At 40.0% G+C, this 20,184-nt stretch overlaps 1 protein-coding gene across 1 annotated transcript; it reads right to left on the bottom strand.

Moving 5' to 3' along the window:
* Positions 1-2,352: 2,352 nt before the first annotated feature.
* Positions 2,353-7,571, bottom strand: pde6gb (phosphodiesterase 6G, cGMP-specific, rod, gamma, paralog b). The gene is made up of 4 exons (XM_049563411.1): positions 7,461-7,571; positions 3,627-3,850; positions 3,501-3,541; positions 2,353-3,415 (listed from the first exon to the last, which is right to left on the bottom strand). Exons 2-4 carry the CDS (start codon positions 3,770-3,772, stop codon positions 3,339-3,341), a joined length of 264 nt encoding a protein of 87 aa, XP_049419368.1. The 5' UTR covers positions 3,773-3,850; positions 7,461-7,571; the 3' UTR covers positions 2,353-3,338.
* Positions 7,572-20,184: the final 12,613 nt, after the last annotated feature.

The raw sequence follows: 20,184 nt of genomic DNA, 5'->3' as shown, positions 1-20,184 counted from the left end.
TCAAACTAACTACTTAATTAATTGTAGTTCTACTTTCTTAAATTAATAACATTTTTTTTTTTACTAATTTGTCATATTGTTAAGAATAACATTATCAAATTGAAACAATTTAATTTCCCCTTGGGGGGGACTAATAAAGTATATAAAATTAAAATCAAAATTACATTAAAATCATAATCGCAAAAATTTCCTGAAATATCTTGATATTATCTTAGGGCCATTTCCCTCACCTCTATTAGCCCTCATAGTACTCTTTGATTGCTGGTTGTGTGGTCCATTCAGGGGCGTAAATACAGACGGTGCAGGCAGGGCTTTTGCACTGGGGCCCCTGAGCTGAGGGGGCCCACAGAGAAAGCAAACCCTCTTGTGGGTAAATCAGTAAATTGCCACCTTAGATAAATGCCTGTGTTAAAAACAAACAAACAAACAAAAAAAGTCACATTAGATAAAAAAAAAGGTGCCATTTGCTGAGCTATATCTCTTTGAAAAGCAAACCCATCCCCATTCTTTCTTTTATTTTGTAAAACAGTCAGTAGTGATCTGAATAATATATGCTTATTCTACATAAACTAGATAAGCGATAAAAACTATTCAATTCAATGAATAATTTCTTATTTTCTTTGGTATTTTTGTCATACATATATATGTGATGATTATTTCAGGGTAATATGTATGTTGGTGTTATACAGTGTCAGGTCTTCATGTGATCATGTGACGAGATGATACGATTACACTGGAACTAGTTTAGGCGCATAAATAGTAACTTGAGATCACGGGGGCGCTTCATAATCTCGTGCACTGGGGCCCATTGTAACTACCTTATGCCACTGTTTCCATTTATAGTGTCCTGTGTGCAGTGTGTCTCATGGGAGCATGGAGGGACAGGCGAATAAGTTCACACCTCTCCCTACAGTCGTAGCATTTAGAGGCAGACCAGACGTTGACACAATGATGTCAAATATTCAGTGTCAGTAATAAATAACATTACTTTACTTTCTTTAATAGAACAAAGTGGCATCTATTTCAGGGTTATTGAGAGGAATTATGTTTATAATTTTAAGTAAAAATTTCCTTTTTCCTATTATATTTACTATGTATGAAATGAGTTGCAGTAAATAAATAAAATATTGTAATGCAAATTGATGTTGTTAGTAACCTAATATAGTGGCAGAGCATATTATTATTTTATCCATCCATTCATCTTCTAACTGCTTCATCCTCTATATTATATTTGCCACTTACCTTTTTTGTTGTTGTTTGTTGTGATTTATCCAAAATGTGTTTTTCTGCTCTTGAAGGCTGATTTCAGTCACAGGTATTTTATTCTGTTTTATTTATTTTTATTTTTTTTTTTACATTACTTTATCTTGTTTTATTTTATTTAATTTTATCTGGTTTTATTTCATTTTATTTTATTTCACTTTGGTTCATGTTATGACCTGTCTATCGTGTTTCACTTGTAAATATGTCAAGATACTGAAAATAGAAACTCTCAAAAAGTTGTTTTATTGAGACTTTCTGTAGATGTATAGATTTTTAAAACATTTCTACAGGTGAGTCTTTTCAATGACTTGCAGAACTCAGTCTGAAAATTGTAAAATCTTGACTTAACTAATGCTCAACACTGTATACTTTTACTTACTTGATCTTAAGCAGGCTGATGGTTATCTTGTTTTATTTTATTTTGGTTTATTTTATTTTATTTTGGTTTATTTTTTAAGGACTGTCAAATATATATTTCCATATTGCAAGTCATATTTTTACTCTCAGAGATCTCATCATCCAACCCTACTTTTGATGAAATAATCAACCCAATATGTTGTTTATATGTATGCATACTTGTACACCTGTGTGTGTAGACTGTACATATGCACGGTGCACCTTTTTTTTTTAAACTTAAAGACCAAAATAAAGATGAATATCAAACTGCAGATTCATAATCTAAATAACAACTAAATAATCCCCATTTTTATTTTCCTATTTTTGTGCTTTATTTTTTCCCCAAATCCTGTAGAGAGGACAGAGTTCCATTACACATCTCTTCAGATCTGGGTGTGAACTGAAACATCCATCCCACTCATCCCTCGTTACTACAGTGCAATCATTGTAAACATCATTTAGAAAGAAAAATCCTCGGTTTTATATCATCAGAGCAAAGTTAGACACTTCTTTCTCACTATCCTCTTGATTTGAATATATATGTTTCGAAAGATGGTACACGTTGAAACGTTAAATACAACTGAAGGTGTGTATGCGTCGATCATCTCTACAACAGACTTGTAACACTGAACATGAACAGAACGAAGGATCAGTGACGAGGATGATGGAGATGAAATGATGAAGTGAAAAAGATGATGGATGAAACAGCTGAGATCTTAAAAACACAGATATAAACACACAGGGCACAGAGAGCTACACATGATATACATGTTTTCACACACATTAAAATGATACAAGGGAGATATACAAATAGAAAGATGTGAAACTAATGTTTACACAAGCAAACACAAAGATGGAAGATACTGTTCCTCTTCAGCTACAGTGTGAGTGTGAGCAAATGAACGAAACACACTACTGCCCATTTATTCTCTTCTCAATTAGTTTTTCTGAAATCACGTCTCCATGCATCAGACCTCCACATGTTATGAAAACAAAGATGGTAGAATGATGAAGATTTGTGTCCTGGGTGAGATGGGTGCAGTTAAATGTTGGTGAGAACAGAGGGAGAAGAGGGATATCTGATGATGACCGGTTATCCCACTGAAAGGTTACGCTCAGCAATGGCAAGCTGGTGTCCGGTCTCTACAGAATTCAGGTTTTGTATTTTATATGTTCGATGTTGATGGACAAGCCTCTGAGATGGTGAAAGAGGCGCCGAAGCACGTGAAGCGGGAACCCACCCGCTTCACGGGTTTGTCACTTAAGTCAATTTGAGGCTGCCTTGCTTGCGTAAGTTTCATGTTTTGTCCGTGAGAAGAAGAGAGAGGAAGACGGAAAGAAGAAGAAAAAACTAGGAGAACAGCGAGAGAAGAGAAGAGGACGCTGGCAGTTTAGAGAAACAGTGCAGATCTAGAGACGATGTCAGAATAAATCAACAGATCCTAAACATGAGCAGATGTTGCGTGTGAACTGCAGAAGAAGAATCCTGAGAAAGAGGACAGAAAGTTTTTTTTTGTTGTTGATTCTTTTCCTGTTTTTCCATTTTTTTGTGTTTGTTACAGTCTGTTATGTTGGAATAGTTCCATTTGAAGTTAGGAGATGGAGCCTGAGGCAGATGGTTTGAAGAGTATGAAGGTGGCCTGTAATCCTCAGGGGATTGCAGGAAGGTGCAGGAGGGCTCAGATGATGCCGTATTTGGCCAGCTCATTCAGCTCCAGGTGATTAAAGGCCTCCCATGGGCAAATGACAGTGATGTCTATGGAAAAACACAGAGACATGAGGTCATTCGGGCCCCTGCAGATCAAAGAAACTGATATGAGATGCATTTAAATTAAACTCACCTGTGCCTAAGCCCTCCATTCCAGGGATATCGTCACCAAAACTGCAAAGAAAAACCAAACACACACCGTAAGATGACGTTATCTCTAAACCTCTAAAGAAAAAAAAGTTCATCGTTCGAGGCGTACCCCTGGATTCCCTTCTTCGGAGGCTTGCTCTTGAACTGGCGGGTCTGCCTCTGCTTGAACTTGGGTGGTCCCTTGCGTGGGGTGGCGGGGCCTCCGGTGACACGGGTGGCCGACTTGATCTCAGGTTTTGGCGGCTCAAGGTTCATTCTGAGCAGTTATAGTACGTGTGTGCGGGCTGCTGGCTTTAGAGACACCTCTCTGAAGTGTAGTCGTCCTGATGATAGCTTTTCATTTTGGAGAGGAGGACGGAAAAATTCAGATAAGTCTTCCAAACCAATTATTGCTTAGAAAATATAACCACTAATTTCACTCCTGAAAATAAAGGTACTAGCTAGAACCATACAGGGTTCTTCAGCTTGTCCCTTTTGGAGAACCTTTTTTTTGGCTCCTGGTAAAACCCTCGCTAAAGGTCCCATCTGGAACCCTTCCTTATACCACTTTTCCACCAATGTGGAACAGGTGCTGTTGTCATGCGCCTAATTTTGTTCAGAGCATCTCAAACAAAAATAAATTTGTTCGGAACCTGAAAAGTTGGTGACCTGGAACCAAAAATATCATAGTATAATTTATCATAGTAATCATAGTGATCCGTATCTTGGTTATGACCTTTTACTTCAGTTGTAGATTGTGCAACACGCTCCACTGATGACACATCCTTGATTACAATGGTTCTGCTAAAAAGTAGTTGAACGCTGACTGGTTCGCTAACTAGCACCAAGGCTCCAACATTCCTAATAGAACCAGTTCAAGAACCAGAGCTAATTTGGTGAAAAAGGTTTAACAGAGGGTTCTACCTAGACCTCAACATAAAGGGTTGTACCTAGAACCATCCCAGAATCCCCTGGGATACCTTTCCCACCAAATTAGCTCTGGTTCTTGGACCGGTTCTGTTCAGGATTCTTGGAACTTTGCTGCTATTTAGAGAACCTGCCTGCGTTTCCCAAGTTATTAAAGATATTTTTTTTATCCAAAAAACAAACACTGACCAAAAATTGACGACAACAAGACATAAAAGACTATTATGGGCAAGAAAATGTTGACTGATGTCATTACGGTTCGCCCTTCAGCTCAAGAAAGCTGGGAAGCAACTTTTCGGATTCTGAACCAATTCATTTTGTCGCGATGCTCCAAGGTTCAAAACTAGGTGCAGGAACCAGAACGGAACCTGTTCCATGTTGGTTGAAAATAGTTATGAGAAGTTCTACAGAGAACCCTTCAATGGTGGAAGCTGCTCTTGGGCACTGTTGCATGTATATCTATGAAGCAAATGCACCAGAATTTGTATATAACCCACATCATCAAGACGGCTGTGATCATGTGACCAATGCGCTGATGGCAACAAAGAAGGAAGTAGTATAACGATAGTAAGTTTGTGTAAGAAGGCATTTTGAGCGGAAGATAGGTCAAACCAACACAGGACTTTCCCAGGAGACTGGTATTCCTGTCTCAAGTGAACTTTGAGTTATTTTACGGTACCTTGTCACTTCGTGACCCCCAAATATGATCGTAATCCTAAATATTACCTATGTATCTTTACCTTAAGTGTGAGACTTGCCAGCGCCATTCATGGGGGGCTAATTTGTTAGATATTATATGAACCTTTGTCAGAGGATATGTTGAGTAGTTGATTAGTCTCACCCAAACCCTCTCTGAGAGTTCTATCTAGAACCTTTCCACCCTCTAAGAGTGCTAAGAATCCTTTATATTCCAAGAGTTTTGTCCAGAACCAAACCAGGTGGACACTAAGATACTATCTGACTTTACTGCCCATAGATCTCACGCTCAGTAATCATGGTTTTAGTTCAATGGGTTAGCCCGGGCCAAGGAAACCATGCCTGGCTGACTTGGGCTTCAGGAGGCTTCTAAAGGGGGTTATGCAATCCAGTGCAACCCACGACACTTATATTCAACAATCACGTTTTTTAGGGGGTGGAGATTCCAGAAATCACTACTACTACAGCATTCACTATTCCAGGGTTGGAAACGGAAACCAAAAAAAAAAAAAAAAGCTAATTTTGGCGGACCATGTGGCATTGTTTCGCATGAAATGATGGTAAAGATATCAGTGATGGCAGAACACAAGTAAGATGAATTAATTGAGGGGATTCCAGATACGTCTACATTTGAAACATGGGTCAACATTTGAATATTTGAGGGAGAGGATCTTTCAACAATCTCTGATGAACCATTGCCTCAAAACAGGGTTCCCCTGGAGCAAACGTTTCTGGGGAGAACCTCAGCACCTCAGGAAGAACCCTTATTTGTAAGAGTGTGTCACCTCTGTCTGACATTACAGACCTTAATCCTCTTACAGATCTGACAAGCACCAGGCAGGATTTACACTCATATTTCCCAGTGATTCAGTGTCTGAGATGGACTACCTTGTTCTGTGGGGATGACCCAATTTCCCATAATCCCTGGCTCAAGTTAATAAGTACTCCTCCTCTCTCTGTTTCAAGCCACCGTTCAAATGTAATCTCGTTAGAGCAAGGACAACATGGCAGAAATGCTGAGCACGCTCTGAAGGTCTAATGATCAATCCGTCCCAATGACAATGACCGTCGAATAAGTCTTTTAAACAGTCGACTGTACAGTGTGCAGTGTGCTGAGGCTTTATATCAATGTACAGATGTTTGCTGGTGTTTATGTTGTCTGTCAGTGGTTGGTTTGTCATCATCTGGCCTTTTCATATTCAGTGAATAACAATTTATCTTAAAATATCTTTAATGGTCTAGAAATAAGATTGTGTATTATACTGTGGATTGAAAACACTTTGCATCTGTTATGTTAACACTGTCTGCAGCACCAATTATCAAAAACATTGTACTTCACAATTGTTTGATCAGATGGTTTTAACCAAGAGAACGTTTTTGTACAGCTGCTTGTGCGGACAACATTTGATATTTGAGGATTTCGTCCTCTCTTAAATGACAAAAAGTGTTTTGTAGAAACATGTTTCTGTTGCACCGAGCTTCAGATCAGCTCTGTTCCTGCTTTTAAATCTCATCTCAAAACTTACTTTCACAGAAAGACTCTTCCTAACAGCTGAGAAACTACACCACTGTGTTCTCGAACTCAACGTTTTTTAATGACCATCATTATTTTGTTTTACTTAATTTTACTTTTTTCTCATTGTGTTCCTTTCTTGCGAGAAATGTGTCCTTGATATTACTTATATTTTGTATTTTCTTCACTTTGGAAAGCACTTCATTCTTTTGGCTCTGCAAATAAGTAAATTTCTCAAAGTAAGGTGAAAAGAAAAAAAATGTGCCAAAACTCATCATCCTATGCAGTGGTTCCCAACTGGTGGTGCGGTCCAAAAGTGGGTCACAGGTCCATTCTGATGTGAAACATATTATGATGTTTAAAAAACACAATTTAGTTTTGAAGTGCAGTTAATTTCCAGGACAAGCTTTTATCTTGAAGTGCAGTGCAGTTTCATGGAAGGAAAATTCTGCTCCTGTTTTCTGAATAAACAATATTGTAATGTCTTTAATTCAGAAAAACAAGAGCCGAATTATTTTGAGTGACTTCATTCTGCTTCCATATTTACCAAATCCAAAGAAACCCGCAGCACAACTGAATAATGAATCTTCCACAACGGTACAAGAACCAGAACCTGTGTCCTCAGCTTCATCTTAATTTGTTCATCTCAATCTTTTGAGTTCAGGTCAGCTCAAAAAGTAATAATTGCAGAGTCCATAAATATCCATTGACTTCCATGCAGCTCCACAATCAGTTATTTCTGTCTCTCACTTCGTTTACTACCACTACTACGCAGGTATCTTAATAAGTTAGAGTTCATGTTGGTGATGTAGAGGAGGGTGTACTCACCGGCTGCTGGGTGAAGGACAGCCAGGCAGTGGGTGTTGGCGCAGCACTGGTCAGTCTGGGTTTGCTGTGAGGGCCAGCCGGGGTTTAGGGTCCCTCTTATATGCTGAGCCCTGCAGCAGATTATGGACGTGTCACCTCCCTGCTGTAATGTCAACAGTTCATACGTATCTAGTTTGGGCTGAGGAGGGTGAGGGTGCAAACTCCATTTTTGTAACGTCATGTTGTGATATTGTGTCTGGATTTGTAGAATCATTTTAGATGTGAGTCAGATTTCAAAGACTTAGTGAGGATTCTGTGTGATGACTATAATAACACAATAACACAATTAACTTCAGACACTTTCGTCATTTTGAAAAACCAAAAAACTAAGATTTAAACTGTTGATTTATATCTTGTTTGCTCTGTCTGAGATATTTAAAGTGTTATATGGGCCTGCTGTTACACCTGTCTGAGGAAAATACAGGAAACACTAAGCAACACTAATCAAATTACTGATTTAAGACAATCGGATACATAAGATAATAAGTCTGGAATATGTTGATGCAGATTATGGATGCAGCAGGAAGCTTCCTGAAAGGCCCAGTGGGTCTTTCCTCTTTGTTATGCAATCTTCTCACCATCTGCTTCGAAACCTTTCAATCCTCCACCCTGCAGGAGTCTCTGACATCATCTTAATGTACTTTTCAGAGTAATTCCCTGCAGTGAGTGCTCCAACACCAGCCTCAACGCCTGTAAACAACGTGTTGAGGTGATACTGGACACTGAACGCATCCCACAAAACGGAGATTAATCACTATACTAAAATCATGTGGATATTCCCACAGAGCCCTTTTGCCTTGAAGAAATACTCCAGAGTGTTTGTAGTGAACTTTCATAAATTTGGATATTTACAAAAGAAAGATACAAAAAGGATGCTTAAGATGAATCTATTAATATCGTAAAACTTCAGTTAAAACCTCAGTCCCTTTACTAGCCCAGTGTGGCTACACATTTTGACAAATTGTAGGTGTGACTGTGAGTGTGAATGGTTGTCTGTCTCTATGTGTCAGCCCTGTGATAGTCTGGTGACCTGTCCAGGGTGAACCCTGCCTCTCACCCAGTGTCAGCTGGGATAGGCTCCAGTTTGCCAGTCCAATAGACACCCACCCACCTCATTGTACACCATAAATGAGTGAATGATCATTACCATCTGACAGGCAAAAGGGTTCAAATCTGTGCAAGATCGATATGGTATTTCTATAATGTAGAAATGCCCCATTAACTGATTTTTATGTCAGCTGCCAATGAAGAGGAAACATTAGTCAACAGAACATCATAGAGTAATGACATTTAAAGATGTGTATCAATGATGCAAAACTTTAAAGGGACAGTTCAAATTTTTTGAAGTGGGGTTGTATGAGAAACCTATCCATAGTCAGTCAGTACGTTTCCATGCACAGTTAAGGCCCTGTTTAGACGACAACGGTTTCAGAAAAGTCTGTCCTTTGCATTTTAAAAAACTTCTGTGTTTATATGACGACGTTATTGAAACGATCTCTGTTCACACGGAGCCACAAAATCTACTGGAAACGCTATGCATGCCAGGCCAATGGGTGGCAGTGTAAATTTGCAAAGCAACACCACAGCATGACACCATGCGCCTGCGCTGAAGCACCTTCCTCTACAACACAGTGATTACAAAGCAAAACAAAGACACAATGGCGAAAGCATGCACAGATAACTTTGTCTGGATGGACGACGAGGTGCAGTTGCTACAGTAACAGATCTACACTTCACTTCAAATCAACAGGGTGAGCAGCACAAACAGAGCTCGGCATTGTTGTTGTGATGGTCGGCTTTCTCACGCATGCCTAGTGACTGGAACCGTAATGCGCATGTGCGAAAAGTCTCCGTTTTCAGAGGAACTGCATATTGCAAGTTTACATGACAACGGAGACGCTGCCGTTTCCAAAAAGTTGCACTCTGGAACCCGTTTTCAAATCGTTATGTTTTCAGGCACCCAAAACGCCGCTGTCGCGTAAATGATCGGCCAGCGAACTAAAGGTTACCGTTTTCAGTTGAAATCGTTGTCGTATAAACAGGACCTAAGCGGAGCTACAGTTCCAGCTGGACGAGGACATCTAGCTGGCCTACTGTCCTTGTCCCAGTATACACGCACGGGAGGGGAATCCATTTATTGAGCCAAGTATGTGCGACTCCTCTACAATAGGTGGAGATATGCCCCCTTTCAGCTTGTTAGTATTGGACCTTTTTCCTGTTGACCTATTACGTCACAGACCAAACTTCTTCTGATATGTTTTTACTGCAATTCAACTTCCAAGTCAAAACCCGGGGCGGAAACTGTGGAGCATGCTCAGAGCGCCTCGGCCAGTTTGGGTTAGACTGACTGTATACATGCAGGAGTCACATTATCTGGGTGTGTTAGTCCAACTTTGAGAAACTCAATTTAGTACGATTTCAGTCACACTAACATGTTTACATGGATTTTAAAAGTGCAGCTTTGTCATATATCAGGCCAGAAAGGGACCCAAATGCAGAGCAGTCAGCAGGTGGAGTTGGAGCAAAAGGTGAGCTTTTATGGAGCTAATAAAAAATATCCAGTACAGGCAGGTAACTGAATGTCCAAAAGAAGGAAGAGGAACCAAAACCAACAGGGATAACATGATGAACACAGGGAAGAAACCCAAAACTGAACACAAGACACCAGGCAGGAAACAGACCAGGGAACAACACCATGAACACAGATGAACTGACAAGGAACAAAGTGAAACACACAGGTATATACACACAGAAAACTAATCACAAGAACGAGACACAGCTGGAGGAGGTGGACACGGACCAAAGGAGGGAAATGGGGATTTGCTGACAATAAGGGTGTGGTGGGGAACACTAGGGTGGAGCAAACAAGACTCATACAGAACAGGTGTGAAGGGAAGACTCTCCCTGCGTTCCAAATCGCATACATCTGCTATATACTTTTAGTATGTACTGCAGCTGCCCTTAAAAAGTATGTAGTGTAGTATGCAGTATGCATGCAGTATGCATACTACTGGGACACACTACATCTGCTCCCTGAACTCCGACCCTCTTGCTCACTTCCGCCGCCGTCCGTAGCGCCACATTTGAATATTTTGTGTTGTTGTACTTCAGAGATGCAGCAAATCTTCTCTCGTCGAGCTCTCCAGAGTCGTGCATACCGTCGGAGGTGCTGGAGAGCTGTGTTGCTGTTATGTCGTCATGTATGTTGTTGTTTCTAATAAACAGTCCCAAGCCTATTATTAGTGACCTGTCTATTGAACTAGTCACCAGTAGGCATATTAACCCCCTTCACACACAGCTCTCTGTTGCTGGCAGATGTTTGATGTTAAATATATTTACAGCTATGCAGCTGCTGGCACTATATTCTGTCTGCACGTGAAGCGGCCTTACATTCACATTACTTTTATTTGTAGTGTAACACATTTGCACATTCTTACTACATTACTTAATATGTGTTTGACTTTCACTATTTATATATTTACTAGTCTATAGTGCTCATACCTGGCCCATAGTGTATTCATATTTAGTCATATTCATTCATTATTTATACCACACTTACACCACTGCCTGTACTGGTAGAATCTTCTATATTGTAGTCATAGTTGAACCCTAACATTGATTATACTATAATCACAATAAAGTTGAATGTTGTAACCGTGTTCTTGCAAAACTGTATGACAATATATAATCAAGTCAAGTCAAGTCAAGTTTATTTCTATAGCACATTAAAAACAACCTCAGTTGACCAAAGTGCTGTACAGGCAAGGAAGTTAAATACACAAATATAAATTAAATAAATATAAACATCCCTCTCTAAAAACACATGATAAAATAAAACAATAAAACGTAATAAAATCACCAATAAAACCTCATAAAACAAATCAAGATAAAATAAATAGTTCTAAAACCAAGATCTCATGCTTAACTAGTGCTGAAAGCTAGTGAGAAGAAATGGGTTTTCAGCAGGGATTTAAAATGCTCAAGAGTCTGAGCAGCTCTTATATGCAGTGGCAGGCTGTTCCACAGATTGGGGGCTGCCACCAAGAAGGCTCTATCACCTCTACTTTTAAATTTAGATCTAGGAACCTCCAGCAGCAACAAGTTGGTAGACCTCATTGCTCTAACTGGGCTCAGACAAATAGGATGGTGCCAGGCCGTTAAGACTTTTAAAAACGAGTAATACAATTTTAAACTGGATCCTAAAGGAAACTGGAAGCCAATGTAAGGAAGCCAGTACAGGTGTGATGTGGTCATGGCGTTTTTTCCCTGTTAATAATCGGGCAGCTGCATTTTGAACAGCCTGCAAACGGCGCAATGAAGACTGGTCAAGTCCAGCATACAGAGAGTTACAATAGTCTAAACGAGACGTGATAAATGCATGAATTACTCTCTCAAAGTCATGTGGAGGGAGGTAGGCCTTCACCTTACTGAGGAGTCTTAACTGAAAGAAGCTCGTCTTGACAACTGAACTGATCTGTTTATCCAGTTTAAAAACAGCATCGAATATCACGCCAAGGTTCCTCACAGCAGGATGACAGAAAGATGCCAAAGGACCGATGGCACTATCATAGCCATCCAACAAATTAGTTTTACCAAATAAGATTATCTCTGTTTTATTTTTGTTCAGGTTAAGGAAGTTTATCTCCATCCATGATTGTATATCATTAAGACACTTCAACAAAGCCTGGATAGAGGCATCACTGTTTGTTATTATGGGCAGATAGATCTGAAGGTCATCCGCATTGCATCATCATCATTGCAGTCCTAATATGTAGTGTCTTAGTATCTCAAATTAAATAAACCATGTATGAAAGGAAGTGTGGGCGTTGGTTGTACACGCAGCTCAGTAAGTGTGACGTAACTTCCGCTGCTCAAAGGATTGTGGGTCAGAATGGCCAAAGAAGCATGCTAACATGCATACTGCGAAATGTGACCGGATGTAGTAGAACATCCTGGTACTTTTGGCATACTGCATCTGACATACTATGTATTGGGACACACTAATTCTTTTTTTGGCATACTAAATAGTATGGTAGTATGGGTATTGGAACACAGGGTCTGAGAACAGGGAAGGTCTAACGAGACAGGTGTGATGGAAACAGGCGGGAAAACACACAAAGACAGGAGGTAAAACCAGACATGATACATGAGGAGAGAATCTACAAAATAAAAGAGCAAACACATTACACATGAAAGAATAACATGAAACAAGGAAGAACACAAACAGAAATCGCCAAAACGAAGTCCAGGAATTATAAACAAAAACCAGGATCATGACCGGATTTAGTCGGACTAACATAATAAATCAAATTTCTCTTAAGTCATGTTAGGGCCGTTTCATAGTCGACGCAAAGGCATGCAGACGCGAACGCATCAAGACGCATTGAGACACATTAGCCGCCATGATGCGTGCTTGCGTCTCAAAATGTGTTGTCCATTCTTTTGATACGCGACGCGGTGATGCGTGTAATACCATGCGTTGATAACAATAATAATGGGTGATAATGCAATCGACGTACTTGAAATGAACCACTTTTTGTTATTCACAGAAGAAGCAGGTATGAAATATGGCGGGCGATGAGAAAAAACTTTGCAAACTCATACAGGCACACCAACATTTATATGACAGTTCTAGTGCCCTGCACTCTAATAAGTTAGCAGTGCTAGCTAGCTACAGCAGTACTAGCTACCCGGAATGTACTGGTGACTCTGCTACCCCCTATTGTGCAAGCGATGTATTGCATTTCAAGTGTCGCCAACGTCGCTTGCGTTCAGTGTATTGACTATGAAAGGAAGGGCGTTGCTCACGTTGCGTGCGTCGACTATGAAGCGGCCCTTAGTCATACAGTAGATGGTGACGAGAAAACCCCCAGTTTGGAGAAGCAGGCAGGAGTATCGACACAGAAGCTAAGCAGTGTACTGCTGTGGATGGGGGCAGCAACAAAATGTATTTTAGCCACTTAAAAAAATGAATATCAGTTCAAGTGTGCGCTATATCGAGAATATTTTCGATGCTTTACCTTTGCTGTGAGACAGCACAAACCGACAGAGGAGCTGTTAACAGCTTAAGTTGTCCATCTATGTTCTCGTCACAGCCGCCAGACTCCATTGACAAAAATAGAAATTTTCTAGCTGGCTGAACACAGGAGCTGCTGGTCTACCTCTGCATCAATCAGTTAGGTAGTGTTTGGTGTTTTAAAGGGTTTGCTCAAATTCACCGAAATCACACAAAGAGACAAACAAACTAACTGACTTAGGCAGCAGTAGACCAGCAGCTCCTGTGTTCAGAGATGTTCAGTGATACTTACTGTTTTTCTCAATGGAGTCTGGCTTTGAAGAGAGTGATGTAACTGCTTCATTTTCCTGTTTGAAATTATTGTCTGACTGCAGGTAAAGTGGTAAAAAAATTATAAATATAGCGTACACTTAAACTGATATTGATTTTTTTTTAGGTGGCTAAAATACGTTCTGCTGCTGCCCCCGTCCCAACTCAGTCTCACTCTGAGATCGTCGAAATCCAGTGCTTGGGCAGTGACTTACTGCATCAGACACTGACTAAAAAAGACGTCCTTTTACATCTGCATGTTACGCAGCTGGTCGCCATTCCATTGGGGGAAACAAGAACAAGAACGAATGTTAAGGTGGCGAAAGTCTGAGTTGGGTGGATGGGTCCAACAAACACTGACCTTCACCCAGGAGAGTAGTGTTTGCGTCCTGTAAGATTCTAAAGCCAAACCCTGTTCTTTTCTCCTAAACCCAACCACGTGTTGGCTGTTAAAGGGAAAAAAACTGTTTGCATTGTTGTACTGACGCAGTGCTTTTATTTTGAAAGAGACTGTATCAAACTGTACATTTCCTGTGAAAACAGAAGTGTATTTTGAAAACAGACAATGTATGTAACAGGCTGAAGTTGACATGGCGTCCCAGAACGTCAACAACCAACACACCCAGGGTACCTTGGACGTCATATATGGACGTGGAAAGTCCATGACCAAACGTGGACATGTGACGAGGTCGGAGTGAGAATGTGTTGCCCATCGACAGCAGCTTCTGTGGTGGTACTTGGTACTTCTCCAGACTGGGGGTGTAATTTTCACTCTGTGAGAATATCTCACACTGGCATGACGCAAAGTGACACCTTGCAGCGTTGGCACCAGCCGTAATCTGTCTCCAGTGTTTCCATCACATGGCATCGTTGGGTGCAGCGTTCTGCATATGACCGTTAGTAATCCTCAGGTCAAAGAATAACTGTGTGTGGCTGGAGCTGCCCACCGTGTAATCACTATTACCAGACTACTGCTGACTAAGTGAGGAGAGATCAGGGTCACCGTCACCTCAGAAAGTGTGAGATGTTCAGACGCCAGGCTGGGTTCACCTCAGCTGACTGAAAGACGTCATTCGAATGACAGATCTGAACGTGCTGCTTCTTTTCTGACGTGATCCATCAGGGTGTTACCTCAGGTCTGTGAGAGGCCTCATTCATCCAGCAGAATCTCATTAATGTATACATTTGATTTTTATAAATACTGAATTACAAACTGCACATTCAGTCAGTCAGTGTTGAACTTGTTCACAGGTATTACTTCTGTTATTACTGGGTTCAAAACTTTGATCTCTTAAAGGCATCAAATTCTTGAATGATTCTGTCTTCAGTCAAGTATCCTGTTTGCAAATCATTTCAGTATTATGGTTATTATTATTTTAGTACATAGAGTCTGACACACTTCAGACTGTTCCTGAAAACAAGCTGGTCGGGCTCGCTGGATAAATCCTCCCGATGATGAAATGAACATGTTAAGAGGATCAGATGCAACATTTTATCCTCATGAGAGCACACACACAGTTTGATGTCTATCTGGCGCTCCCTACTGGCCAACAGAGAAACAGTTCTCCATGTTCTTGTCAGAACCTGCAGTATCATATTTGATTCTCACGTTTTCTAAATGATATCATGGTACAATAAATACACCATTTATAGCTTCAATACAGCAAATAAAATAACTGTAAATCAAATTTTAATCTGAACATAACTTTCTCAAATTTGGCAAGATGAGGAGCTCGGTGAGTGTGTGTCGCAACAATGAGGCAGCCATGTTGAATTTGATAAATTAGAGAGTCTTACTTCCTGCACTGTGCTGATGGTTCAGTAGAGGGCGGGGTTGGTCAGGTAATTATTGGTGTTGTTGATGACGTCTCAGAAACTCATGTTATCAAATACAAATGAAGCTCAGCTGAAGTTCATTCAGGATGCTTCTCTCCCTCTCAGCTGAAGTCAGTTTAACAGGCTTTATTGGTAGGACATTAATATGTGTTGCCCAAACACAAAAACAATTCAAATGCAGTGAATGAAAAGTGATAACACATGTAACATTAGTCAACACAGCAAAATAGCTCAATACATTGGTGAGCAAAATACAAAAATACATGTACAGTATGTACGTTTATGAGTATACACATCTCATATGTGTTTACCTATAAACATGTTTTATGTTTGTGTGTGAGAACAAACAAACAAATATGATGTAGAGGAGTAAATCAAAAAAGAATACTGTGAGCTGTAAGAAGGAGATGAGCTGCTGCTTTTATGTGTTGCTGTGTGTGTGTGTGTGTGTGTGTGTGTGTGTGTGTAGCTTTATGTAATACATGTAATCCATACATACAATATACATGAAGCCTTTGATGTTTGGAAGTTAAAAGTTGAAGACGAAATCCTGAAGTTGGAAAAAGCCTCAATTTTTCACTCTCGTCGTGCGGACGGGTTCATTTTGGCAATTTTGAAAGAACACACCTTCCAAACCAACATTTTCTTTAAAACTCACTAAAAGTTATTTCCAAATATTGTCACTGAAATGATCGGCAAAATTTGTAAATTTGGCAAAATGTTGAAGGAATGTTTTCTTTAAAAGTCTGCAGTGAAATAAATACAATATACAGCCATTTAAATGTATCCGCCCCTCCTCTGAGCCAAAGTAAAAAACATGAGTTCCTCCTAAGTGCTGAAAAAATGATTTGACATGCCTCCCTCTTTCTGCAACAACCCCTTCTCTCTCATAGATGATCAACAATCCCTTAGAGTAACGGGCGAGGTAATGCATTGTGTCAATCAGGGTCCTCACAAGGATAGAAGTATGAGAATGTGTGTGTGTGTGTGTGTGTGTGTGAGACAAAATGTGGTCCTGGAGACGTGACTGTGACCTCATCACAAAAGTTATGTTATAGTTGTAATGTTGGGTTCGTGTAATGAAAACTACTGTAACAATTATTATTAAACGGTCAGAGTAAAATTCTTTCTCGTAAATACATCGAGCAAAATCTCTTCTGTCGCTGTTAGATCACGGTGGAAAGATCTGTTTGTTTCAGCAGTTCCTCAGAAACTGTTAAAATGCTGGAAACCATTCAAGTATTTGTTCTACAGACATGGCGTGATCATAGGAATGCCTTCATAATTACAGCAAGTGTGTCTTCATTTCTGTGGAAAAATTTCTGCTTTAAATGAATTACAACCGTCACCACTGCATCTGTCAGATCAGAGAAGGTGAACATGTCCAAGTCCCTGGGCAGGTCTCTGTATTATCAGTTACTGATGAATTATAAAACACTGGAAACAATTCAAGTTCAACATTTCTGTGGAAATATTTATGATGTTGTATTGAAACAATAACACTGCGCCTGTAAGGTCAGAGGAGGTGAACACTGTGGGTTTCATCAGGTGGATATTTTGTCCCTGTATGAAGAAATCACACTTTAAACAGCACATAATGTCACATCACTCCCATCCTTTCATTGTTTTTTGTTTGTTGTTTAGGTTTTATTCAGTGTTCCAACATTTTTGAATTGAGCTTGTATCTACAGGTATTGATGTGTTCCACATGCACTACTGTAAGTCTTTTTATGTTGGCTGTATTCCTGTTGTCCAAGATGAGCTGACCACTAACCATCGCTCTACTGAGTGGATTAAGTTGTGGGCCAGAGGGCTCAGGAGGTGGAGCAGATCGTCCACTAACTGGGAGATCTGCGTTCTGAACCCCAGCTCCTCCAGTCTGCACGTCAAAGTATCCTTAGGCGAGATACTGAACCCCAGTTTGGCTGTGGCTGTGCCGGTGTGTGAGTGCGTGTGAATGTTAAACTGATGAGCATGCGTCATCTCGTATTATCAATCTGGCTCTGTGTGTGAAAGCACTGTGAGGGTGGAAAAATTAAAACAGTGCTGTACAGATAACTGTTGACGTCCTGGGACATGACATGTCTTATCAGTTTCTTAGGAATTCCAAAAACACTGGAAACAATCCAAGTTTTATTATTATTTATTTAACGTTTATTTAACCAGATAAAACCAACTGAGATCAAATCTCTTTTACAATGGTGACCTGGCCAAGAGGCGAAGCGTACACGTCAGAGAGCAATAAATAAAAACAAACACACATACAGTACACAGTCATAGGAGATGAGATAAAGAGGAAGAAGACTACCATCAACAAGCAGGAATGATCACATAAAAGGACAAGAACAATAAAAGACAGCAGCAGACCATCAAAGCAAACATGGCAGGAGCAAACAGTGGTCAAAAGCTCAGCAGTAATTGTGCTTAAAGATCTCCAAAGAGACTAGAGAGGCCAACTTGAGTCGCGTTTGGAGGTCATTGCATGACCAAGGGCCAAAATAGGACAGACTCCTACGACCAGCCTCAGTCCATACTGAGGGTACGATGCAACGCAACCAGGTGCTGGATCTGAGGTTGTGGGAGTCTTGAGCCAGGACAAATTTCGTTTTTAATGTACGCAGGCAAAGTGCCCAACTAGGCCTTATAAATCAGAATATACCAGTGCTGAATCCTGCGCATAGTGACTGAGGACCAGCCCACTGGAGTGTACAATGCACAATGTTGAGTCCTAAAAGCAGAATTTGAAATGAATCTCAACACAGCACATGTTCACACTTATTCATCCGGGTAGATTTCTCACATTCTGTTGAAACAGTAACACTGCGCCTGTAAGGTCAGAGGAGGTGAACACTGTGGGTTTCATCAGGTGGATATTTTGTCCCTGTATGAAGAAATCACACTTTAAACAGCACATAATGTCACATCACTCCCATCCTTTCATTTCTGTCATGGTTTATTTATTTGGTGAATTCATTCTTCATTCAACAAGAGAATGGGAAAGTTGAGGAATGGTCTAAAAACACCTGTTTGGGGCATTCAACAGGTAAACAGGTGAATTGGTAACAGATTAAAGAAACTCATGTTATTGTAGTGTCTGACGTGCCACATGTTATGTGATGACCGGGGTCTCAAATACAAATGAAGCTCAGCTGAAGTTCATTCAGGATGCTTCTCTCCCTCTCAGCTGAAGTCAGTTTAACAGGCTTTATTGGTAGGACATTAACATGTGTTGCCCAAACACAAAAACAATTCAAAGGCAGTGAATGAAAAGTGATAACACATGTAACATTAGTCAACACAGCAAAATAGGTTAATACATTAGTGAGCAAAATACAAAACTATATGTACAGTATGTACGTTTATGAGTATATGCATCTCATATGTGTTTACCTATAAACATGTTTTATATTTGTGTGTGAAAACAAACAAACAAATATGATGTAGAGGAGTAAATCAAAAAAGAATACTGTGAGCTGTAAGAAGGAGATGAGCTGCTGCTTTTATGTGTTGCTGTTGTTTGTGTGTGTGTGTGTGTGTGTGTGTGTGTGTGTAGCTTCATGTAATACATGTAATCCATACATACAATATACATGAAGCCTTCGATGTTTGGAAGTTAAAAATTGAAGACGAAATCCTGAAGTTGGAAAAAGCCTCAATTTTTCACTCTTGTCGTGTGTATGGTTCATTTTGGCAATTTTTAAAGAACACACCTTCCAAACCAACATTTTCTTTAAAACTCACTAAAAGTTATCTCCAAATATTGTCACTGAAATGATCGGCAAAATTTGGAAATCTGGCAAAATGTTGAAGGAATGTTTTCTTTAAAAGTCTGCAGTGAAATAAATACAAAATACAGCCGTTTAAATGTATACGCCCCTCCTCTGAGCCAAAGTAAAAAACATGAGTTCCTCCTAAGTGCTTAAAAAATGATTTGACATGCCTCCCTCTTTCTGCAACAACCCCTTCTCTCTCACAGATGATCAACAATCCCTTAGAGTAACGGGTGAGGTAATGCATTGTGTCAATCAGGGTCCTCACAAGGATAGAAGCATGAGAATGTGTGTGTGTGTGTGTGTGTGTGAGACAAAATGTGGTCCTGGAGACGTGACTGTGACCTCATCACAAAAGTTATGTTATAGTTGTAATGTTGGGTTCGTGTAATGAAAACTACTGTAACAATTATTATTAAACGGTCAGAGTAAAATTCTTTCTCGTAAATACATCGAGCAAAATCTCTTCTGTCGCTGTTAGATCACGGTGGAAAGACCTGTTTGTTTCAGCAGTTCCTCAGAAACTGTTAAAATGCTGGAAACCATTCAAGTATTTGTTCTACAGACATGGCGTGATCATAGGAATGCCTTCATAATTACAGCAAGTGTGTCTTCATTTCTGTGGAAAAATTTCTGCTTTAAATGAATTACAACCGTCACCACTGCATCTGTCAGATCAGAGAAGGTGAACATGTCCAAGTCCCTGGGCAGGTCCCTGTATTATCAGTTACTGATGAATTATAAAACACTGGAA

Source organism: Epinephelus fuscoguttatus, linkage group LG20 (assembly GCF_011397635.1).
Source record: "Epinephelus fuscoguttatus linkage group LG20, E.fuscoguttatus.final_Chr_v1".
Lineage (NCBI taxonomy): Eukaryota > Metazoa > Chordata > Actinopteri > Perciformes > Serranidae > Epinephelus > Epinephelus fuscoguttatus.
The sequence above is the reverse complement of the archived record's forward strand: the minus strand, read 5'-3'. Positions and strand labels throughout refer to the sequence as shown.

Excerpts from the sequence above, each read along its gene's own strand:
- pde6gb (XM_049563411.1), bottom strand. The coding sequence starts at position 3,772 with ATGAACCTTGAGCCGCCAAAACCTGAGATCAAGTCGGCCACCCGTGTC. Across the intron at positions 3,542-3,626 it reads CCGAAGAAGGGAATCCAGGG|TTTTGGTGACGATATCCCTG; the intron begins GTACGCCTCGAA and ends TTTTCTTTGCAG. Across the intron at positions 3,416-3,500 it reads AATGGAGGGCTTAGGCACAG|ACATCACTGTCATTTGCCCA; the intron begins GTGAGTTTAATT and ends GTTTTTCCATAG.